At 42.0% G+C, this 25415-nt stretch overlaps 2 protein-coding genes across 3 annotated transcripts in view; both read left to right on the top strand.

The window, feature by feature from the left end:
- LOC142159857 (uncharacterized) overlaps positions 1–25415 on the top strand; it is a 242385-nt gene that overhangs the window by 8528 nt on the left and 208442 nt on the right. The gene's annotated exons all lie outside the window — the stretch shown is intronic.
- LOC142160643 (gastrula zinc finger protein XlCGF66.1-like) lies at positions 8098–12765 on the top strand. Its single transcript, XM_075215504.1, has 3 exons — positions 8098–8566; positions 12360–12551; positions 12628–12765. The coding sequence occupies exons 1-3, from the start codon at positions 8453–8455 to the stop codon at positions 12763–12765; spliced, it is 444 nt and encodes a 147-aa protein (XP_075071605.1). The 5' UTR covers positions 8098–8452.

Here is a 25415-nt window from a genome sequence, read left to right as displayed (position 1 = left end):
AAGTAATATACAAAAAGCCCAAGGATAAAACAAAGGGGAGGAAAAGTGACGAATTGCCTGAGGGTGAGCTAACAGGTGAGAGTTTTTTAGGAAAACACAGTTAAAACCTGGGGCTCACCCCCCCCCCCCCCCCCCATATATAGAGGAACTGGCCCTGAAGCCCCCCCCCCCAGGCTCTGATCCTTCACCCTCCTCAGGGGCTGTAGCAACTGTCCCAGAATTACCGATTTAGGAACATACTTCCCCAAAACCTCAGATCACCCCAATTCCAGGTAATCCAGACCTGTCCTCGTAAAATAGCAAAGTATCTTAGTCTGGTGAGAAGGATAAAGTGGTGCTTGATGGTTTCTCCGCCCATGTTGTTAGTGTGGTCCTCCCTGAGTCTGAAGGGGTGGCTTCTGGGGATGAGGAAGTTGTCCTTCTGGACAATGAGAGCATACCCGTAGGGGTTAGCATAAAGAGGATCCTTGGATGAGGAGTCTACCAAACCAGTAAATAAGAAATTATTTAGGTCCTATTTGTATAGCTCAAAAATATGGTTTCCCAGCCCATAAGGTTTGCCACTTTTAATGTGGCTTCCATACTGTGTGCTCGTTACATGGCCTTCAATTTTTTCAGCACGGTTGAGGCTGATTTTTTATTTTTTCAGGAGACCAGGTTGGGCGGCTTGCTGATCTCCACAAGGCGAAGAGGGAGTGGAGACATGGCCCCTCATTCTGGTCTCTTGCGGCCGAGCCGTACAGTGGGTTGGTGGTGCCTTTACCGGCATGGTAACCATTTAGCGAGTTATAGAGTTACAAGTAGGTAGGTGTATGATTTTGGATGTCAACCTGAGAGGATACGACCTAAGACTTATCAATATATATGGACCACAAACTAAGTGGGAAAGGAAGTGCCTCTTCAGGGAGATAAAACCGTTTCTTTTTTCAACCCTGGTAGATAGTCTTTGGATGTGACTTTAATACCATCATAGGCCCAAAGACCAGGGAGGCTCAAATTCTACTCTGGGCTATGACTCAAATTTTTTAGTTAGCATGATTAGGCAGGCAGTTTGGTTGATGTGCAGGTTCGCCATTTCCCATTTACATTTGCCTGTGTGCAAACTTGAACGCCTCAGAAACCCCTCAGAAAGACAGGGTCCTTTGGCGCTTGAACCCTAAACTTTTAGAAGAGGAAGTGATTAGACAGGCCTTCAGAGACATCTTTGAATCTCAGCAGTCATTTCTGGAGGCTGAATGGAGTAGGTCCGAGTGGTGGGGGAGGTATGTCAAAAGAGGACTTCAATCTTCTTTCATAACCTCGTAGCCTGGAAAAACTTGACAAATGAGAGTACCTACTCAGACTTGAAAAAGAAACTTTGCTTCTTGATCTCTGAGCAGGGAGATGGTGTGGAAATCTGGACCTTGGTTGTCCGTTGAGTGTTGTGGCCTACACTGACAATGTCAGTATGGTCTTATTGAGTCCTGTGGAGGCGAGAGAGGTGGTTTTCTAGGTGGGGAGGAAGGTCGTCAGTTTCACCTTCCAAACAGCCTTCCCCAAGCGCCAGTAGATGAAAATGTTAGGTATTCAATTTGACCCAGGTGTCTATGCCGTCCGAAATTGGGAAGCAAGGCTGGGAGAAGCTACATAGAAAATAAAGAGCTGGAAGCTATTTGAGGGAAAGGATGGATCCTGTGAAAACTTTCTGATCCCAGTTTCTTTAAGTTAGCTATGTGTGCTTCTTGCCAGAGTCTTTGTGGGCCAAGGTTTATGCCGCGTTCTTCCAGGTTCTTTGGGGGAACCGGCTGAACCTCATCAAACTATCTAAACCTACGGTCAAAGAGGAACGGATGCCTGGGCATGGTCAACCCAGTGCTCTTCTTTATGACAACCTTCTTGAAATTACACCTGAGCAGTCTCCTTTTAGAAACTCAATGTGTAGAGGGGTTTAAAGTCTGGGTGAGTCCCTTCCCCAACGCTTGGGTAGAAGTAGGTAAGGAAGAAGTTCCTGAGTATGGCATGGATACCTTCCAACCTATGTGGCTCTTGGATTGAAAGGGACAAGGCGTTGGGGCCTGGAGGTGGGAGAAGTCAAGAACTTCTCTAGAAGGGAGTTTGGGAGAAGAATCTTGCACTCTCACTTCTGGGAACAGCTGTCACTGAAGGACTGCCTGGGTGATTAGTGCTCGAAAGGACTGGATCTAGTTAATTCCTGGAGAGTCCATCTGAAGTTTTGGGACATCACCTGGCTTTCCTTCCACGGGAGGCTCTATGAGGGGGGAAACTTGAAGTATAGAAATGCCGATGACTGTGGCTGTCCATGAAAGGAGTGTCAGGGGAAGGAGGCTCCCATCCCATTAACTATTTCTTGCTTCAGTGTCCTTTCAATGTGGAGGCTTATAAAAGGATCTCCAGAGCCTCGGGCATCCCTTGCCTTACAGGGCTGAGATACCTTGAGTGGGTTTATGGGGCTCTCAAGGGTAGGGGATGGAACTTTGATTTGTGCACCCTTTTCTTAGTCAGCTTAGTGATTAGATACTTCATGTGGAATGCACGGTGCCAGGTATCCCTTTGGCAAACGGTCCTCCCTTGTGAAGTGGTGATGGGTGATATTCTTCAGAAGGCTTGGAAGCTCAGGGATATGGAGAGACGCCGGATGGACAATGCAAATTGGGTTAGGCTCTGGCGGGGTCTGAGGCCTCCGTGAGGTGGCCAAAGTCCAGGGGTCTCTCCATCTACGGCTACCTGTCCTGCACCCCCGTAGATTTTGAATAGTCAATTTTTTATATACAGTTTTGCATATGTCTAAGTGCCAGGATCAGTTCTTCTTTGCTTAAATGTAAATAGTGTGTTATAATGTATGAAGTTGTGTATTGTATTTTTGTATTAAAGATACCCTATGAGTTAATTTATTTATTGGACTTTCCTTAGGACTTTGATTTGGGGCACAGTACATCATCATCACCATTTATTTATATAGCGCCACTGATTCCACAGCGCTGTACAGAGAACTCATTCACATCAGTCCCTGCCCCATTGGAGCTTACAGTCTAACTTCCCTAACACACACAAAGACAGACAGAGAAAGACAGACTAGGGTCAATTTCATAGCAGCCAATTAACCTACTAGTATGTTTTTGAAGTGTGGGAGGAAACCGGAGCACCCGGAGGAAACCCACGCAAACACAGGGTACTTTGTATATTAAAGCTATAATTTAATATGTTGCGTCCTTGATACTCTAACAAATCCATTAGCCTGTTAGAAGAGATTGCTCAACCAAGTTAACCCTTAGAATGCCAGTGTGTGATTTGTTGATACATTTGATTAACAAGCTGTGTGTGCTTGCATATATATTTGTGTAACAGTCTGGAGGTGTGAAGAGGTAACCCTTTGTGTGCTGGTGTGGGTCTTGCTAGTCTGTGAATAGCTAGAAGCCTGCGTGTGGGACAGTGTATTGGGGTCCTATTGCCCGTATTCAATAGGTGGTGGCAAACCTGAAGTGTCTGGGGGTGTGAGAGCGCTGTGTTTGGGGGCGATTCCGTAGGTCCATAACCTGTGTGATTGGTAGAGAGAGACTGAGGGCTGAAATCTTGTGTGACCTCATACAGCAAACACCCCAAAGTCACGGCAGCTGGGAGCGTGTTTGTGACAAAAAGTTGTTGCAGTTAAAATGCTCATAGTTGGATCTCGGGATCGAGCTGGTGGTCCGTTGCAAGGTGAGCTACTGCCTGTCCCAGCTCCTGCCTCTCAGCGCCTCTCCGATGCTCTTGACTGAGTGTCCCAGGGGCCTGAAGTATTTACTTTTAAAAAATTAGAGTGTTCAAAGCAGGCCGGCCACCTGAATACTTTAGCTAGGAATAATGGAGTAGGACTCCGGTCTTCTATTTTGTTGGCCATGATTAAGAGGGACGGCCAGGGGCATTCGTATTGTATAGCTAGAGGTGAAATTCATGGACCAAGAATGGCGAAAGATGAACCAGAGTGAAAGCATTTGCCAAGAATGTTTTCATTGATCAAGAATGGCTGTTCTTAGTTGTTGGAGAGATTTGTCTGGTTAATTCCGATAACAAACGAAACTTCCCCATTCTGTCTAGTAATGCACCTGCCCCGGCGGTCCACGTCCAACTTCTTAGAGGAAAAAGTGGCATCCAGTAAAAGTAAAAAGTTTTCCATAGGTGAACCAGCAGATGGATCATTAACGAATGCCGGCTCCCAGCCCGATCAGGCCGGGAGACCCGGGGAGAGAGTAGGAGAGAGGGGGGCCACTGAGGGGGACCGGAAGTGTGTCATCAAAATAAGACTAGAACAGATAGCGCATTAGGTTACTTATATAGTTTGTACTCTTCCCACCATGTTCATTTATATGTTACCTCACAAAAGATTGGGCACTTTGGCAGGTAGTTCCCAAAATCAGATTGTATGTTTGCACCTATGTATGATCTAGGCCAATTAATAGTATAATTAAATGCCCTGTGCGGCTGGGAACTGGAGCTATGGCTGTGGTTATCAACTACATGGAGCCAGGGACTAGCACAGTTACTATACCCACCATGGTTGTATCTATTACATGTATTCCCAATTGTTATTCCACTGCCTTACTCATCAAGTATCTCCCTCTCCTCTTAGATAATAAGCTATTTGCACAGTAATCTTTACCTTCTGTGTCATGTTATTTGTTTGTATCACAATCCCCTCAATGTACAACGCTGAGCAGTATGCCGATGCTTTAGAAATAAAAGATACAAACAAACAGTGGATGCAGCAAATTGTTCGGCTGAAATAACATCCATGAGAACACATACTACTAGGAACCAGTGATGTCACTAAGGAGCTTCATGAATTGATCGGCTGTGTTCTAAAGAATGCACTGTGTTGGAGACAGTTGTGCTTAAAATTACATATGTAACACCTTAATTATACCTATAGCATCTATAGTTGCTGCTATTTCTATGCAAGTACATTTCCGGCCTATGTTTTATAATGTCTCAGACATTGTGTACTGTACTTTGCCCAGTGGCTAATGGAATATGTTTTCGGTTCAGTTTGATTTTTACTTTGTGTCTATACTTTTTATTCTTTATATAGTGACTAAGTAAATGGAATAACAGTATAGTACATATATGAACATGGCATGCAATTATGTGGTCAGTACACAAGTAAGATAATAAAATCTGTAATTAGCAACCAAGTTGACTTTTATTTTTTCTTAGGTTTATTTAAACAAGAGGAAAAAAAGGGGGTAAAAGAAAACAAAGGAAGGAAGCAGGGAATAGTCTACAAGGTATACAGGGGAGAGTGAGTGTGTGTGGGGGGTTCCATTTGCATTATAATAGTTGGTAATAACTCCCTCCTTGATCCTTTCCTCCGTCACTCCACTCCATTGAAGCTGCCTTGACCAAAGTACCCAATTTTCTTCTTTCGGCCAAATCCAAAGGCCACTTCTCCCTGCTTATCCTTCTGGATGTCTCTACAGCCTTTGACATCATGGATCACCCTTTCCTACTGCACACCCTTCTTACCAGTCTGGGGAGGAGGTTGGATGCCTCATGAGAGACACTGCAATTGGTGACCAGTATGTCTTTTATTTTTGTATGTGTCTGGGACAGAAGGTCCCTCACTGGAGAGAGGGTGTTCCTGAATGTTTAGTTAGTGCTGGGCAGGCAAGGATTTTGTTTCTGTTTATTTTTATGACTGAAAAATAACATTAGCTGTGGCTAGTTCAACCAAAACAATTGAATGGTGTGATATCCTTGGTTGGTCTGTCTGAAGAGCAGCCGTCGATCCCAGAAGACGGTAACCCTGGTCTGATTAGCTCACAATAGGCTCAAACAGGATCTTAGTGGATTTGGAAACATCACAAATGGTGCTTACAATACTTCATCTACTGTGACCGCACTTACCAAGTATCCACAAGGATAGGATGCAAATAAAATCAAGCAATGTGTATGAGCTTCTTGGTTGTAAAGATAAAGAAATAATAATACATGAGGAAGAAATAGTGAACTTCACTGTGAACATGGACAGGGCAGGGCTGGCAAATTTCAGCCCAGGGGGAAAAACACTTCTCAGCAACCTATTTTGAAGGCAAAAAAATGCAGGTGACTCTGTGACCCATCCCAAAGTAGCACGCTATGGGACCAGCCTGGGGCGCAGATGCCCCCCAAACCAGCCTGCCCCTGAACATTGAGCTGTCCCATGTCCCTCCCTATACCATTGAATTCACAAAGAAAATCAGGACAACATATAAACTCCATTGTGGAGAGGAAGATTCTTGTAAGGCAATCTCTGATGATCTTTGAGAGAAAAGCCAGCAGATGGTAAATGACCAATTATGTCACAAGAACATCCTAACTTAGTACCCCTCACATAAAACCTCCTAATAAAATACATACATAGCTCTGTTCCTGCAATGACCCTAGACTCCTGGGAATAATGGGAAGCCTAGCATTATTTATTTAATGTCACATAGATAACCACCAGGACCAAAAACAATGCATCCATGTAATAACTGTAGCAAGAGCTACCTGGGAGGCCATTTTTTCGAAGCCAAAACTGTCCGTGAGAGCTTACTTGGGAACGGTCTTCTCATTGAGGTGTTTCAATCAGACCAGTTGCCAGAGATGTATAAAATTCAGCACCCAGCCATGCAGTCTCCATTTGCAAACATTTGTGATACAAAATGGGTAGTTCTGAAGAGCTCAGTGACTTCAATCGTCTACTGTGATAGGATGTGTGGTACTGTGATAGGATGTCACCTTTGGAATAACACAGTTCATGAAATTTCGTTCTTGCTGTATATTCCACGGTCAACTGTAAGTGATATTATTAGAAAGTGGAAGCATTTAGGAACTAGAGCAACTCAGCCACAAAGCGGAAGGCCACGCTAAGGTGAATGGTGCGTAAAAGTCACCAATGCTCTGCTGATTCCATAGCTGAAGAGTTCCGAACTTCCACTGGCATTAATGTAAGCCCAAAGACTGTGCAGCGGGAGCTTAATGGAATGGGTTTCCTTGGCCGAGCAGCTGCATGCAAGGCTCACACCACCAACACCAATGCCAAGCGTCGGATGGAGTGGTGTAAAGCACACCGACACTGGACTGTGGAGCAGTGGAAATGTGTTCTGTGTAATGACAAATCACGCTTCTCTGGCAGTCAGATGGGTGAGCCTGGGTTTGGTGGATGCCCGGAGAACGTTACCTGTCTGACTGCATAATGCCAACTGTGTAGTTTGATGGAAGAGGGATAATTTTTCAGGGTTTGGGCTAGGTCCCATTTCTCCAGTGAAGTGCACTCTTAATGCTTCAGCATACCAATTAATTTTGGACAATGCTATGCTTCCAACTTTGTTGGAACAGTTTGGGGAAGGCCCTTTTTTATTCCAACATGATTGTACTCCAGTGCACAAAGCAAGGACTGCAAACACCTGGTTTGATGAGTCCGGTGTGGAAGAACTTGACTGACCCACAAAGAGCCTTGACCTCCACCCCATTGAACACCTTTGGAATGAACTAGAACGGAGATTGTGAGCCAGGCCTTCTCATCCAACATCAGTGCCTGACCTCATAAATGATCTACAGAATGAATGGGCACAAATTACCACAGAAACACTCCAACATCTTGCGGAAAGCCTTCCAAGAAGAGTGGAAGCTGTTATTGCTGCAAAAGGGGGACCAACTCCATATTAAAGTATATGTATTTGAATACAATGTCATTACAGTCCCTGTTGGTTTAATGGTCAAGCGTCCAAAAACTTTGGTCCATACCGTGTAGCTAGGCCGAGCTGTATTGCCTTGAAATGCAGCGAATCCTGTTTCTGGTGGGCCATGGGGCCTGACGAGCACTGGCGGTTAGGGCACTGAAATAGTAGGCCTCAGCTTATGGGAGCTGGCCCATGGTGCAGTCATGTAAGGGCTCAGATTCACATCTTAGTGTTGTTGGCAGGAGACTGGGATGTTGCTGGAACACCAGAGTAGCCTAAGTGATGCTTTGGGGAGGCTCTGGAAGGGGAGTAGATTAGGGGCTAGGCAGACATAGTTGGAGTGGCCTAGCTCGAGATAGTAGCTAGTGAATAATCTCTTGTGGTGCTCCTTAGTGGCCAATATTGGTGGACTGAAATTCTCTCAACCTCTATAATGACATTCAAACAGAAACCAAAATTTCCCAAGAATTTCAGAAGAGATTTCATGAGGATCAAGTTGCACTAAATACGTGTCTGGGAGGGACAAGACTCCTGGCCACAAGAGAACCATTGGTTAAACCTTTATGCAACAAGTTATTGTGTGAAGGTCTCTGAGCAGTTTTATAAAGCTGGATCAGAGTTACCTGACATAAACTGAGCAGGGCTGTATGGCTTGGGAAAAAGATGGTCACTCAGTGTTTCAGAATTGAATAAGTTACCTAGCTGATGTTTATTATAATTATTTCTAGACAGTTGACCTGTCAAGAGCCAGAGCGTCTTTTATTAGAAGTCACATGAGGGTGGCCCTCTTCCTGTATAAAACACTGAGGATGGACATGAGCAGGAGTCACATGACTGATAGGATATTGAATCTAACCCTGGAGATCATCTACCTGCTGACTGGAGAGGTGAGGACACTTATCTTTATTAATAAAACAGGCATCTGAAGGGAGAGATTATGGATTCTGGGAGAGAGGCTTCAACCCCTTGTAATTCTGGTCTCTATGATGCCCCTGATAACTCCAGTGGCTTTTAGCTAATTATATTACAACCTTTATATCATGTGGCTCATTTTGTGTTTCTTTATAAAATGTACAGTGATATCGCATTGCAGGTGTTACTCGGGGGATTTTCTTTTACATGGGGGCATCTATAACATTTTCACAATGATATTTTAAATAAGTTGAACTTAAGTTATATTTGTTATCCTGTATTATACTGTATTCACAGTAGATCTTTTATACACTGTTCTGTTTGCAAACTATAAACGTTTTGTAGTAACCTTAAAAGGATTCCTTCTTGGGTATTCTTTAAAGTTTATTCCCATTATCTCTCTGGTACTTTCGGCTCTGCGTCCGTCTTCTCATCTGTACAGCTGTAAACAAGCAGCAGGCAGATGGCTTCTGATACAAGTATTAGTCCCAAAATATTCACATGAAGTCGGAATATATTATATTAATATGGAATGTAAGTAGGGGGAGGAAAAGGGTGAGAAAGGATGGGGGGGGGAAGGGATGGATCACAGGATGGATAGGGTTCTCTAAGCTCCTATGTAACAAAACAGCAGAGTGGGTAGGACCTCATGTATCAAAGTATTCTGTGCAGGACTGCCAAGTCGACAGGAATTGGTTTGGACGGTCATGAAGTATGCACTATTTTATATATCTGCCAGATACTGGGATTATGGGGGAATCAGGGTTTTCTTTTCAGTTTCTTGTAATTAGACACCTATCCACAGTAAGAATGTGGCCAGAGATCTTCCAGACTAGTCTGTGAACTCCAGGTGGTAGATGAGGCAGAAGGAGAGATCAAAAGGAAATAATAAGTGGGTGACCTTACTGATGAGTTCTGACACTTCTCGCCAGAAGGGTTCAATTTCAGGGCAACTCCAGCAAACGTGAGACAGGGTACCTCACTAACCACAGTTTCGCCGGCAAAATTATGACAAAGCGGGAGAGATTGCTTTCAGCCTGAAGGGGCCAGATACCAGTGAAAGAAAAGTTTGTACGAGTTCTCTTTGATTCAAGTGCATTTGGAGGATTCGGCAACAGCCTGACGAATGGAGGCTCACTCCTTCAGCTCAAGAGGTTCCCCCCATGTCCTCCTCTCATCGCAGCTCATGGGGCTCCTTAGAGGGTAGATTCTGTTGCATTAGTATGGAGTAAAAGGTGGAGATAAGTCCATTAGAGGACGACCTGTTGAGACAAAAAGTTTCCAGGGGGGGAAGGACAGCAAGGGGTTCGCAAGTCAATCTGGTGGTTAAAAAGGTGACAGATATGGAGATACTGATAGAAGGAGATGGTAGAGAGGTGTAGGCGACCATGGAGCTAAGAGAACTCAGGTGGAAAAAGCCCATTGGGACAATATCTAGTAAAAATTTTATGTTTTGTCCAATCAGGGAAGGCCTTAGGATTGTTACCGGGTGGGATTGATGAGTTATGCCACAGGGGGACCATTCACTTGGATTATCTATCAGCTTGAAGGCACCAGTACAGTACCTCCAAAGCAAAAGAGAGAAGTGAACTGTGGGGGACAGATGGTGGAGGTAGAGCTTTGGAGCCTAGCCAATAGAGGGCATAGGACGTCATCATGCATAGTAAGTCCGCTTCTACATCCACCCATAGCCTAGTAGTGCATGGGTTGGCATGCGCCAGAACAGCTTGAGTGAAGTGTGCAGGTAAGTAGTATTTATGTAAACAAGGAAGACCCAGGCCCCCGTTATTGGAGTGTTGGAAGAGTACCTTCTGCTTGACCCTCAGGTGTCATTCTGACCTGAGCAATCGTGATACACTGGATTGTATATCCTTAAGAAAGTAGGAAGGGACCCAGACTGAACGCATTTGAAGCAGGTAGAGCAGTCTAAGGAGCATATTAATTTTCACCGCTGCCACCTTGCCCACCCAGGATATGAAATGCAAGTTCCAGGAGGTCAGATCCCGTTTCAGGGTAGCTAATAAGGGAGGAAAATTAGCCGCAGACAGCGTGTCATATTTTTGGGTCAGGTTAATGCATAAATATTTAATTTTGTGAGCTTGCCAACTAAACTTTAAGGTTGCTTGCAAGTGTCGGAGAGTGTCCGGGGGGAGATTGAGGGCAAGGACTTCAGTTTTATCTCAGTTTACTTTAAAATTTGAAAGGAGGCCGTAGAGCTTGATCTTAGCCATGAGAGATGGGATCGAGACGTGGGGTTACGTGAGGGTGAGCCGGACATCGCGTGTGTAAAATGAGATTTTGAGGATCGGTAAACCGTTGGGGACGCCGTTAATATTTATGTTGTTGCGTATTATGGCTGCGAGTGGCTCCACCATTAACACAGAACAGGGGTGACAAGGGAAAGCCCTGTCTTGTGCCATTATGGATCTGGAACGGGGAGAAAGAACAGCTGTTAGCCAGCACAACAGCCGTGAGATTACAGTACAAAGATGCTATGCCCTTGAGAAAGGGGCCATAGATGACGACTGAGCTAAAGACACAATGCATAAATGGCCAAGAAACTTGGTTAAAAGCTTTTCAGCATCCAGGGCCACCACCAGAGCTGGGGCTTTGTTCCTGTTGGCAGCGTATATTAAACCGATGGCCTTCCTTGTGTTGTTCGCAGCCTGGCAGTTGGGAATAAATCCTACTTGATCCTGGTGAACCAATGAGGGAAGGACTTGGGCGAGACTGTTATCCAGTATTTTGGCGAATAGTTTTAAATCTACATTTAAGAGGGAGATGGGTCTATAGCTCGGGTATAGGCCAGGGTCTTTACCCTCTTTGGGGATAACTAATATGTTAGCTCTGGTGGTGGCCCAGTCGATCTTCCTGCCCTGGAGGACTGAGTTAAATAGATCTAATAGCATGGGAGAGAGTTTAGGTAGCTTTTCTTTTGGTAATATATTGCCATGTAGCAGTCAGGTCCCGGGGCAGAGTCATTCTTAAGGGTCTTGACAGTCTGCTTAAGTTCCTCGGCTGTGACTTCTGCATTAAGAAAAGTAAGTTGGAGTTCTGATAGGGAGGGGGAACGGCACTCACTGAGGAATGCTTGGTGTTGTCATGTAGTTCGTTGGGGGGATGGTGACTTGCCTCTAGGTCATACAAGTGAGCATAGGATTCGCAAAAGCGGTCTGCTTCTGGGGCTAATAAACCCTATTAGAGGCTGCATCCTGGATAGAGTTTATTCTGTTACGTGTTCGTTTAGATCTGAGACGATGAACTAAGAGTGAACCTGCCTTATTCCCCTCTCTTGTAATACCTATGATGGAGCCACTGCAGGGTACTAGCTGCTTTGGAGGATAGGATTTGTTGGCCTTTGAGAGGTAACATTTTTAAGTATGTTTTCCGCTTGGGATAAATATGACCCCTGTACAAGTAACTGTTTACTGTATTCATTCTCTGGTTGAGTATATGTAATGCTCCTTCCCTCTCCTGCCATCTTCCATTGGTTCTCTCTACTACTAGCTTTCACCGCAATTTCATCTTGGTGTTTGTACAACTCTGGCCAAAGTAGGTGATTCTTCCATCGGGGCCAGCCGTAGACAGAGGCCTTGTAGCAGTGGGCCCACTGAAAACTGTGAGAAGTATGGTCTATATACAGTCCACTTTCCTGTGTAGAGGAAACATTTACATATAGGTTAAGTATTGTATCTGTAAAATAGACTGTTATTGTATTTTGTACACTTAGTCCCTAAAATAACACTCAATGGCTCTCTCGATACATAGGATAACACAGTAGAGAAGAAGACATCCAGTGAGTGTGAGACACCCGGTTGCCATCCCCAAGTGTCAGGAGGATTGAGCAAGACTCAGAACCCAATCGCGGTGCCTCCATCTCACTCACTGATACATTATAGAGACAATGACCAGAAGATCCTGGAACTCACCAACAAGATCATTCAGTTGGTGACTGAAGAGGTGACTGCTGGGAATGGGACGTTATAAAGTAGCACCAGAGGATATATCAAATTATGACTGTTTCTTTGTGTGTCAGGTTCCTATAAGATATCAGGATGTCACTGTCTATTTCAGCATGGAGGAGTGGGAGTTATTAGAAAGACACAAGGGTCTGTGCGAGGACATGATGATGGAGAATCACCGGCCCCTCACTTCACTGGGTAAAAAAAGGTGACGTTCATTGTAAAGGAGAGAGCAGTTTTGAGGGCCACCTATGTGCACACATTATCTCTTATTACCACATATAAACAATGTATTCAGTCACTGCATGTTTCCTACAAATGGACCCAGTAACAGAAATACCTCAGAGAGATGTCTCCGTCCTGTTTATTCACAGGATTGTACAGAGGAAAATCACAGGATCACACAGGAGTATCAGGTAGATGGAATTTAAGACCTTGCCAAATACCAATATACCAAAGCACTGTCTAATCTGTGTGGAGACTCAGTGTGAGTATAATACATTGATATGCTTCTATTTAATCTCATTTAATGAAATCATAAATTATAAAAGTGTTATTGTCTTATTGGCTACTTAGGGTGATAACCTCACTGATATTAAGATAGAAGATATAGAGGGAGAAGAAGAGATGTATGTGAGGGGTGATCAGCAGTGTAAGGAGGAGGAAATCCCTTCAGATATCAGCACAGGTGAGTAATAAACACTTATTACAGAAAAAGTGTCAGAGGAGTGTGTGGATAGGCATTGTGAGTGACAATGTCACTGGCTAATGAGGCTTCTTGTTATACATCTATGATGCTGGCTGGGTAATGTGTATGCTTGGGAAATGTCACTCGCCAACGTCTGCATTTTAGGTGGAGTTGTTCAATCTGGTTGTGCAATCTGCATGTCACTGTGGCTGGGTCTATGGAGTGTGCTTGGTAATTAGATATTGTTAAAGTTAAGACAATGTTTTATCTTTTTTTATCTTAGCAACCAAAGGACCACATTTGATGTTTGTACATTTTATATTTGTGATAAATTGTGACAATTTACTTATCAATGTAAAGAACTATGTTAATTTCCATACTTTTATTTCTAGCAGATCGACGCAAAAGCAGGAGTACCTTGGCGGGATATCTCACTTTGTCTCCAGATTTTAAAATAGAAGATAACATCATACAAGATTTTCCAGGAGAAAACCCCATTACCCTAAATATACATCCAGTACGTCACAGTGCAGCTATATCATATGATCCCTTTCATCATGTGGAATTTTCTGCTGATTATTCAGATGTTACACATAGTACAGCTCCTACAGCTGATAAAATATTTCCTTGTTCCGAATGTGATAAATGTTTTGTACGACAGTCAATCTTTGTTAGACATCAGAGAACTCACACAGGTGAGAAGCCATTTCCATGTTCTGAATGTGGGAAATGTTTTACACAGAAATCAGGTCTCGTTAAACATCATAGAACTCACACAGGTGAGAAACCATTTCCATGCTCCGAGTGTGCATGTTTTAAATATAAACCAATTCCTGATACACATCACAAAATATTCACAGGGGAAGTAATACGCATGAGCTTACAGACATGAAAAGGGGTTGCGTCATTACGTAAAATATTGTAAAAGATATTGATATTATTAAGTTATAGAAATCGGCATAAATACATTTACTGAGAGTATACTCAATCATCTATTGACATTAGGTCATGGAGGAAAATTCACAACTCCATTTATACAGTATATTAACATGTAATAACTCTGTTATCATCTTCCGACACGTGAATTGTGTGTCAACCAAATAAGACTGGAACAGATTTCTCATGTGTTGAAACATAATGAGGTTATTGTATTATATATCGCATACTTGCCAACCTTCTAAAGTTGGCTTCCAGGAGCCTGCCGGGGAAGGTGGGCGTGATGGGTTCTGGGGCTCCAAAATTTGCGTCATTTTGGACCTGCCCCCGTAACGTAATGACAAAAACGCGTCATTTAATCACGGCGTTTTGGACCTAATTCTGCCCACTTCACTTGAAGAATTGCAGGAGAATTGCGGGAGATTGCAACACTCCCGGAAGTCCATAAGGCTCACGCGAAATGCGGGAGTCTCCCGGACATTCCGGGAGAGTTGGCAAGTATGATATTTCAGCATAACTCCACAGTAATAACAGATCACATCGTTCTAGAGCAGTGTTGGCTAACCTGTGACACTCCAGGTGTTGTGAAACCACAAGTCCCAGCATGCTTTGCCAATATATAGCAGCTTATTGCTGGAAGGGTATGCTGGGACTTGTAGTTTCACAACACCTGGAGTGTCACAGGTTAGCCAACACTGTTCTAGAGGGTCCTAAGTAATATATAATCCCAGAAATGGGCTAGATACATAATGTGGGATCCTGAACACTGTTACGGTATGTTTCGTTATAATAAGTAGTAAGATGGTTACTGTAATCCGTTACTGTCTCACTAGGGGTCATTTACAGTCCATTGTGCTAATTGCTACATGTATATTTACATCTTAGCTCCCAATGCAGACTGTGCTTTGTAAATTACATCCAGTGAATCCAGCAATTCTCTGGTTGGGTAAGCGGACATTGTATCTCCTTTTAGACAGTAAGAACTTATATGAATCCGGTGACTGTCGTTCTTGTTCTTAATCATTTAAATGCTTCAAACTCCCAGTATTTAGGCAGCAGGGAGATTGCCTATTTTCTATCCAAGGTCACAAGTTTCGTTAAGGAGGGTTTGATCTTTGCCAATGAGTCTCTATCATTATGACGTACATAATGAAGTGGACAGTTCTAATTTTCTTAAAAACAGTGTCTTATAATTTGAAATCTCCACTACAGCTTCGTTAGAGGCTACGTCTCACACACACACACGTAAATCTGTGTCCGGTGATTTAACCTTTTTCCTCCAGCTGTGACGTATTAAATAGTTACTAACTGCCCAAAGCCAGGAACTAACATAATGACTGTATCCACCAACTAGCCCAGAATTAGCACAGTGGATGTATTCATGAACATGTAGGGCCACCAACAGCCACAATTGTTTTTAATCTACCTCTAAAATGGTAAGCTTAATTATGCTGGGTAAGCTCTACCTTCATGGCATTGTTTATTTGTTGTTATCATGATCCCCTCAATGTACAACGCTGAGTAATATGTTGAGTTCCATAAATAAAGAATGAATACTAGGGGCTAGATTTACTAAGCTGCGGGTTTGAAAAAGTGGGGATGTTGCCTATAGCAACCAATCAGATTCTAGCTTTCATTTATTTAGTACCTTCTACAAAATGATAGCTAGAATCTGATTAGTTGCTATAGGCAACATCCCCACTTTTTCAAACCCGCAGCTTAGTAAATCTAGCCCTAAATGTAGGATTTTTTTTTTATATAACAGTTACAGCTTAATAAACAGTGGATGCGGCCATTTGGTGGACTGAAACGCCATCCATGAGAATACCGGCTACCGACTTACTAGGAACCAGTGACGTCACAAAAGATACTTCATGAATCGTTTCACTGTATTCTAAAATCCGACATGGCTGTCTGCACTGTGTTACTGACAATTGTGCTTTAACTGATGTGATGTCAGAACACTTGTAACACCTTAAACAGAATATTGTTAAGAGTCCTGTGGTTGAGGCTCTCTCTATGCAAGTTAAATTTCATTAATGGCCTATGTTTTAGAATGCCTAATAAGTATCTTCCAGCTGCCCTGATTTCAGCGGGCAGTCCCGATATTAGAGTTTTTTAGGGCATTGTGTGTTCCGACTCCTGTCTATCATAGCCAGCATTAACTATTTCAGCAATTTGTGTGGGATTGGCCCAGACGGGCTAGTCTTCACTCCCTACACACATCAGTGTGCCTTGGGCGCCCATGATCCTGTCGCCTGTTGACACATTGTCCTTCTGTGGACCACTTTTGGTAGGTACTAACCACTGCCTACCAGGAACACCCCACAATACCTGCTAGGTTAGAGATGCTCTGCCCCAGTCGTCACAATTTGGCACTTAATCAAAGTCGCTCAGATCCTTGCGCTTGCCCATTTTTCCTGCTTAAACACATCAACTTCAAGAACTGAGTGTTGCTGCCCAATATACCCCACCCCTTGACAGGTGCCATTGTAACAAGATAATGTTATTCACTTCACTTGTCAGTGGTTTTCATGTGGTGGCTGATCACTGTATAATTAGCTATTTTTGTATTGCAGAATGAGAAATGTAAAGAAGTTATATAAGTATATAAAATATCAATTAATAAAACCAAAACTAGCTGACATAAATAAGTGCCTAAATATCCATCTGTATAATACAGTACTCATAGCAAAATTGCCTTTATTTATCTGATTTGAATCCCCATGTTGGACAAACAATTCACAAGTGTAATATATTTATAGAGGGGTTCTGAAACTGTCCTTTGCACTTGGGCAATTTTGCTATGAATACTGTATTATACAGATGAATGTTTAGGCACTTATTATTCACGTCAGCTAGTTTTGGCATTTTTGTTCGATATTTTATATCTGTAAACAACGCTCTTTATATTTTATTTCCTATATGTGTACAGATTCAGACTCCTGTTACAGGGAGCAGCAATACATATAGGCACTGTTATTTTATATTTTGTGTTGAGCACCTGATATCTTACTGTTTTTCTATATTTTCAAAGGGACTCGTTCAATCCATTCAGTGCAAGAAGTTGTAGAATAGTTTTCTTGCTTTTTGTACGAGCCAACTTTGGAAGCTTGTATAATACATCCATTTAGACCTTATTGTCACTGAGGTAGAGTCAGAGGACTGCCCGTACAGCCGGCTCACGTGATATTACCTCCTGAGAGGCGCGGATTCTATCGGTGAGGGAGGTGTTCGCCAGGGACTTTCTGCAAGGGAGTTTGGAGTTAGCTGCTCCCAGACCGCAGGTCACGGTCCTCTTAGTGGGGGGGATAAGCGAGGCTGTATTGAGAACCAAGATAATAACTGAAGGTGCCACGGATAAGAAGTAGCTCAATGACTAAGAGACAGACGCAGTTTCAGAGGGCAACGGTAGAGCCAATGTACTGAGAGTAAGGAAAGCAGGCGAGTATGCAGGTTATACTGGAGACTGGTAGCGATGATCTGCGGGTAGATAAGCTGGAGATTGAGAGAACAGGTAGCAATAATCTGCAGAGCATTACCACAGGTTAGTGGAGTAGACAGAGGCTGTAATGATCTGCAGATAGATGTGCTGGAGACTTCAGAGAACAGTTAGCAATAATCTGCAGAGCGTTACCACAGGATAGTGGAGTAGTCACAGAGGCTGTGATGATCTGCGGATAGATATGCTGGAGACTCAGAAAACAGGTAGCAATAATCTGCAGAGTGTTGCCACAGAGTAGTGGAGTAGTCACAAAGGCTGTGATGATCTGTGGATAGATGTGCTGGAGACTTCAGAGAACAGGTAACAAACAGGCACAGGACATCTGAACAGGAGAGTAGACCTGAAGATCTGGCAACTTGGTAGAGAAGCAGGTGCTTTAAATAGACGGAGCTGACAGGCAATTAGCCAATCAAGAATGCAGGAAGTATTGAGCAGACCAGTTGTGTGCCTGCTCAGTTCACACCAGCAAGTGAATGCAGGAAGAGGGAAACAGGTGAGAACAGTGACCATAATGCAGGTTTAGCTGGTGAAATGTGTGACACTTATTCATGTGAACATATTGCACTATATACACCTATTTCATGTTGGACATAAAAAACACACTCAGAAAATATCTGTGTTCACATTTTTTTACATGTGTGTTTTTAAAATACCAGGTTATAGGTGCGGCCAACGAGTGTAAAAATGGGCTAGTGCAAAGATATGTCAATCATCATAAGCAACTAATAACAGGCCTAAAGATGTTAATGAAGCAACAGAGTTGACAACAATGAATGTTGTATGTTATATTGTAAAACAATCATCCAAAAAATTGTGCCTACCCCTAATCAATAAACAGCACATGCAGCTGGATCCTGCTAAAGCAGAGGTACAATGAGTGTGGTTTTTCCTGATAATATGGTATACCAGGCTCTGCAGGGCTTGCGTGGTCACTCTATAACAGGGAAAATAGTTTCTGATTGGCTGAGCAGATTTTGACCCTCCCAGTCGATTAAGGACAATGTCATTCAGGGTTGTGATTCCAACTGAAGTATTAAATGTGGATTAAGGATTTTTATTTCCCCCCTATATCTGTAAGGAAAATACTCACTGTACTATTTCTGGTAAAATGATTTTGCTGTATGATTAAATGGAAAAAGAACGGTTATGGGTGTCTTAAATAAAAGTTTAACTCTGCGTTTGTGGTGTTTTGTTTTATAACATAGTCATGAATTCTTACAGAGAAAGCACTCTGAGATCATAGCCCATTAAATGTACTCAAAACATACACTGATTGTTGATATTGTTCAGCCAACATGCATATTCATGACAATGTAAATACACATGTAACAGAAATGCTAACACAGTCTGTTATCTCAGGAGAGCTTAGTAAGTCAGTAAGTGCATTGGATTATTTCTCCGTTTCTAAGCACATGCTAATATTATACTAATATTTGCACCAGAGTGCAGTACGAATAAGAATATATATTATTAACCCAGCTCAAAACAGAATGTGTTAGTACTTCTATGAATATGCATGTTGGCTGAACTTTATTTCTTCATTGAACCAATTATACAAGAGTCCATACAATACCCACAATGAGTGTATTCTTTGAGTACATGCAAAAAGATCAGGTGCTTATAAAAAGATACATACATCTACTTTGGCGACTTAATTTTATTGTCTCTAATATCAGTGCAGCCCAGTTCCACTTCTACTTATGACATTTCCATGCTGTACATACAGACACTGCACAGTACCACTTCTCTATGTCATTTTATACTGTATATATGGACACTGCACAGTACCACTTCTCAATGTCATTTTATGCTGTATATATGGACACTGTACAGTACCACTTCTCTATGTAATTTTATGCTGTATATGTGGACAATGCACAGTACCACTTCTCTATTTCATTTTTATGCTGTATATATGGACACTGCACAGTACCACTTCTCTGTCATTGTTCTGCTGTAGATATGGACACTGCACAGTACCACTTCTCTGTCATTTTATGCTGTATATATGGACACTGCACAGTACCACTTCTCTATTTCATTTTATGCTGTATATATGGACACTGCACAGTACCACTTCTCTGTCATTGTTCTGCTGTAGATATGGACACTGCACAGTACCACTTCTCTATTTCATTTTTATGTTGTATATATGGACACTGCACAGTACCACTTCTCTGTCATTGTTCTGCTGTAGATATGGACACTGCACAGTACCACTTCTCTATGTCATTGTTCTGCTGTAGATATGGACACTGCACAGTACCACTTCTCTTTATGCCATTCTCATGCTGTCCATTTGGGAAATCTCCGCTGCGCATGCACCGCCAAAAATCCGGCAGCTGACATGTTGTTTTTTTTAAGATAATAAAAAAAAATATATTAAAATAAGTTCGAGTTATCAGGGTTTCATGAACTTTTCCTGATTAGGGTCAAAAATAAAACCTGCAAGTGGTGCAAACGCCTCAGTAGCTGCTTCTGCCCCAGTTGTTATTAGATTACGTCTTACACTCCGCAACTCAACCAAACTTCTTATCTACTGTCAAACGATTTCATTACAGAAAATGTCTGTTGCCGGCTTGTTGCTGCAAGTTTGTTTTTGCTGTGCTCCAAAATCTAAATTTAAAAACCCTCCTCTAGAAACCCCGCGTTTGCCCATAGTAGTCTAAACAGAATCCAGCCCAAGGCATTGGATATGGTGCTGACCAGGTTGGCCCCCGGGGCGTTGTTATGACTTATATGTAACAGGCTACTCACAATGGTGACTGTGTTAAATGAATACTTGGGACTGTCCTGAGCGGTTCTCAGTGGGGCATAACTATTGGATGACCATTGGCATTTAATGTTTCATGGTGTGTGGTTTGGGCACGGCATCTGTGACCCTCTGCCAATGAGATGACAGCTTGATTCCTGTCCTTACAGTGTTGACCAATAAAGTCTGTGACCATTTTTTCTCCAGGTGACTGTGCTATGTAGTTGTTGTCGGGGGTGGGTGGTCCTCATGAGGTTGGCTGTGGTTAAGAGGGGCAATCTGCAAAGTCAGCGAGTGCGGAACCTAACCCGGGACCTATGAACTGGGTGAAGCCTCACTGGTATGGATGTCGGACCAATGGGCTGTCCAGTTATTGGCTAGTACTGCGGGATGTATAAAAATTAATAAATTAAAGTGAAACTGAGAGCAAGTCAATACAATCTATAATGATGTTAAAATATGACTATGGTCATGAAAGATATAAAAATCAGTTTATAAAACTAAACAATGTCTATTTTATTAAATAAGTTAGAACAAAAATATTGCAAAATTGACAAAAGTAGGTAAAGGGGCATTTATTTTTCCACAAAGATGATAATCATTATAAAATGTTTCTGATACTGCTATATTTTAAAATGTTGTTAAGGTGAGCTGTGGGGGTAGTATGATACTCTGCTCGGTTTGGTTGTACACTAATGCTGCACCGTAGAAGCTGCTATATATCTAAGTTCCAGTACTTGCTGTGCACATTCATCATCATCATTTATTTATATAGCGCCACTGATTCCGCAGCGCTGTACAGAGAACACATTTACATCAGTCCCTGCCCCATTGGAGCTTACAGTCTAAATACCCTAATATACACACACACACACACACACACACACACACAGGGACACTAGGGTCAATTTTGATAGATTGAACCAATCTGCGTATACATGAGCATTTTACTATGCATGTTCAGTGCTGACACACAGGGCTGGGCAGGAAGATACGTCTTGTCACTGTAAGCGGCAAAATATATCATTGGGGCAAAAGATTTTGCCAGGAAAGCCAAATTTCGGTGGCACGGTCACAGCTAGACTAATTTGATAAATAGCTCAGAATATTCATTTCTTATCGCTACCGTGAACGACGACCAAATATTGTGAACTGGTGCGCTGGCACCTGTTATGTGGCGGATATTCACATGTTGCAGTTGTCAGGATGGCGTAAGAGTACCTGGTCTATGGGGTGCAGTGAAGCCAGAAAGGCTTTGTTGGATCCCTCGTTGGGTCAGATCACTATGTGCCTGCATGCACACATCACTTCCTCCATTCGCCGGCAGCATTAGACCTCAGTGTAAATAAAGGGAATATCCTGTTTATAGTATAGATCTAGAGGTGAATCTCACTCTTGTATTATGTGTACAGGACAATCTCATAAGCCAGTTAACCTGAGAAAACAACCTGTGCTTGACAACCGTGGCCATTTTCTTGTAGTACAGATGTTTTTCCTGCAGGATAAATATATCGCCCTACTCTCACAATTGTATGGCAATTGCATGACAAAACTGAGAGTCTATCATTGAGAGGAAACACTAGAGAAATATAATTGTAATAACTGTATTTTAACGTGTCCCCGCTTATGGGAGAATAAGCCATTTTCTTGTAGTAAATGCTGTGAATATGTTATTCTAGAAATGCTATACTTTATTTCTGTAAAAAATATACAAAGGATGACTTGTAAATATCAGAGACTACATCTATCTGGTAACAATTTAGTCATTATACTACATATCTATTAGTGTCCCCAGTGGTGACCATTTTGTTAAAGTCTCCCAGAGATGTCTGTACAGTGAGAGGTGTAATGTGTACCTTTCTAGCTACCAGTCGTTCTTATTGAACCCAATGAGGAAGCAACTACTAACCTCTATGCAACCAAAACAGTTTTCCTAATTATTTATTTTAATATATATTTATTGACTTATTCTTTATTTATTTAGGTTTATAAAGGATTTATGTTATTTATATAGATTTATGTTTGGATTTTAATATTCCAATTATAGGTTATTCACTATATTTAATTCCATTTAAAACTAAAATTGTTTTCCTTAGATAAAATATCTAATGACAAATTAATTATTTGATTATTCTGCCACATTTTTTTTTACAGCACCGGGGTCATGAGTTCAATTACCGACCATGCCCTTATCTGTGAGGAGTTTGTATGTTCTTCTCGTGTTTGAATGGGTTTCCTCTGGGTGCTTCAGTTTCCTCCCACACTCCAAAAACATACTAGTAGGTTAATTGGCTGCTAATTGACCCTAGTCTGTGTGTGTATGTCAGGGAATTTAGACTGTAAGCCCCAATGGGGCAGGGACTGATGTGAGCGAGTTCTCTGTAAACCCCTGCGGAATCAATGGTGCTATATAAATAAATGGTGATGATACCTCTTCTTTTTCGATTCATCATATGTATATCTCAACTATGTGAATCATTTCTTGTGTAAACACTTCCTGCTCATCCAAAGTACTTTAATCATACATTATTCACCCGCTGCGTTTTCCATCTCCCCTTATACTACTACTTGTCCCAACCACATTTATGCTAATTTCCACAGCATCATAATTACTCATACTTGCCAACTTTTCCCCACTGGAAGAGAGATCAGGTGGGGTGGGAGCGCGATGACGCATTTTGCGCCACCGTGGCCGCGCCCCCTGCTGTACAATGGCGCCATTTCCAGCGCCACTCAGCGCACATGAATCACATGACTGAGCTCTGCTCCGTGATGGGGGTCGGCACTTCCCGGAGGACTCCCTGAAATTCCTGGGCCTCACCGACATTACAGGAGAGGAGGCAAGTATGTAATTAACTATTAACTCCCTATTACCAATAATAAAGATAATATAAAAAAAATTAAAAAATAGAAATAATGTAAGAAATATACTAAAATAAAGTAAACCACAAGCATAGGTATCATACCTCCCACTATGCCGATTTACACAGGACAGTCCATGCCCCATTTTGGCACTGTGTCCCGATTCTCCGCTCAGTAGAGATATGATAATACAAAGCGTTACGATGTTCGATACAATTCATATTGCGGACCTCAGAGGTGGCCATTTCAGGCGGATCGGATTCTGTGAATATTGAGCCCAGATTTAGCATGTATAAATGTTAGACGGTTCAACTAACAGCCAAACCTGTCCACTCATCATTATAACCACTACAGACATGTATCTCCTCATTCATTCCTCTAGCACAAAGTATAAATCACAATGTAGTATCTTCCTTACCAATCCCTCAGCTAGACCTAGACCTATCTATCTGTAGAAATATATAGTAAGAGACAGATAATCATCTATGAACACATTACATGTCTTGAATTACATATCACATTATATCATCATAATCATCATATCACATTACATATCTTGAACACATTACATGCCCAGCGGCGGCCATTTTGTTGAAGATATGCAGGGTACAACTGTTTCAGAGACCCTCCCAATGTCTGCGGCTGTAACGTTACTTCTCTGCCCGGCGCCATGTTATATAGGGATAAAACGATGTGTCTCCAACGCGGCAGTGCTTCAACAAAATGGCCGACGCATTACGTGCTGCTGAGTGGTCCAGAGATCACATGACGTGCTGTCACATGACTGATAAGTGTCACATGACTGGGAAGTGTCACTGACTTATATTGTGATTGTCAACTTTTCCTGCAGACTCAGCCCTATGTGTATATATCTGTAGAGAGAGTGTGGGGTGAGGGTCAGACATCCATGTCTATATATCACCTACATCACACAGGTATGTACAGCAGAGAGACGAGAGGGGGGTCATATATACATAAATATTAATATAAATATATATATATATTAGATATGTATGAGTATATATATATATATATATATATATATATATATATATATATATATACATATGAAAACAGGGATACTCTGCACTCTCCAAACACATAATTAATGCTGTACCAAGTACTGTTCTATATTAAAAACAGGGAATGTTAGTTCCACATATTGCAATATATGTTAAGCTGACCAACTCACGCCAAAGTATATATATGTGTATATATATATATATATATATATATATATATATATCAGTGGCGCACGCAGGGGGTTTCGGGGTCTCCAGAACCTCCCCCCCCCCCCCCCCTCAGCTAAAAAAATGCCCTACATATCGGCACTGTACTATACAGCAGCCGCGGCGCTGTCTACGAAGTGTCCGCGGCGGTGCTGTATTGTATACTGCACTAGGCATACAGTGCAGCCAAAACGGAGCTGCTGCACAGCTCTCTAGGGTTTTTTTTTTTCAGGGGTGGAGGAAACCCTCCATGAAAAATCCTCCGTGCACCCCTGTATATATATATATATATATATATATATGTGGGTATGTGTGTGTGTATGTATATATATATATATATATATATATATATATATATATATATATATTATATGTGTTGCTGCATCACACAGATATGTGTCTCCAAATAATCTTCCTTTTTTTTTTCTAGGATACTTCGAGCCTGATTTCATCCTGTGTGATGGCCTCCTCGAAAAGTATGTTATACATACTTACAAACTTTATATTCTTCTTTTCCGGGAGGCTGCGGGGGAGGTGGGTGTGGCGGGGAGGGGGGGGGGTGGGCATGACTCCAAAATGCGCTGCATTTTGGACCCGCCCCAATGACGTAATGACGCAAAAATGACATTTACACAATAAATTCAAACATATATAGTGAAAAAATTATATTTTACTTAAATTTAAATGACGGGTAGATCCATATATCACAATTTTGTGATCTTTCCCACCATGTTATTTCGAAGTGATGTGTTGCATGTAAAAAAAAAAATCAAAATATAACATAGTGTGACATCGTTTAAATCAAATAATTATACATAGATTAGATGAAATCTTTGAAGAAAATTTCTTAAACGTGATTCAATCCGTATGATTTGTTCCATTACAATATC

This window comes from Mixophyes fleayi, chromosome 6, assembly GCF_038048845.1.
Source record: "Mixophyes fleayi isolate aMixFle1 chromosome 6, aMixFle1.hap1, whole genome shotgun sequence".
Classification (NCBI taxonomy): Eukaryota; Metazoa; Chordata; class Amphibia; order Anura; family Limnodynastidae; genus Mixophyes; species Mixophyes fleayi.
This window is presented reverse-complemented; position numbering and strand designations above follow the sequence as displayed.

Coding starts and splice junctions, on each gene's coding strand:
- LOC142160643 (XM_075215504.1), top strand. CDS start 8,453: ATGAGGGTGGCCCTCTTCCTGTATAAAACACTGAGGATGGACATGAGC. Junction 8,567..12,359: donor TCTACCTGCTGACTGGAGAG/GTGAGGACACTT, acceptor CTCGATACATAG/GATAACACAGTAGAGAAGAA. Junction 12,552..12,627: donor TTCAGTTGGTGACTGAAGAG/GTGACTGCTGGG, acceptor TTTGTGTGTCAG/GTTCCTATAAGATATCAGGA.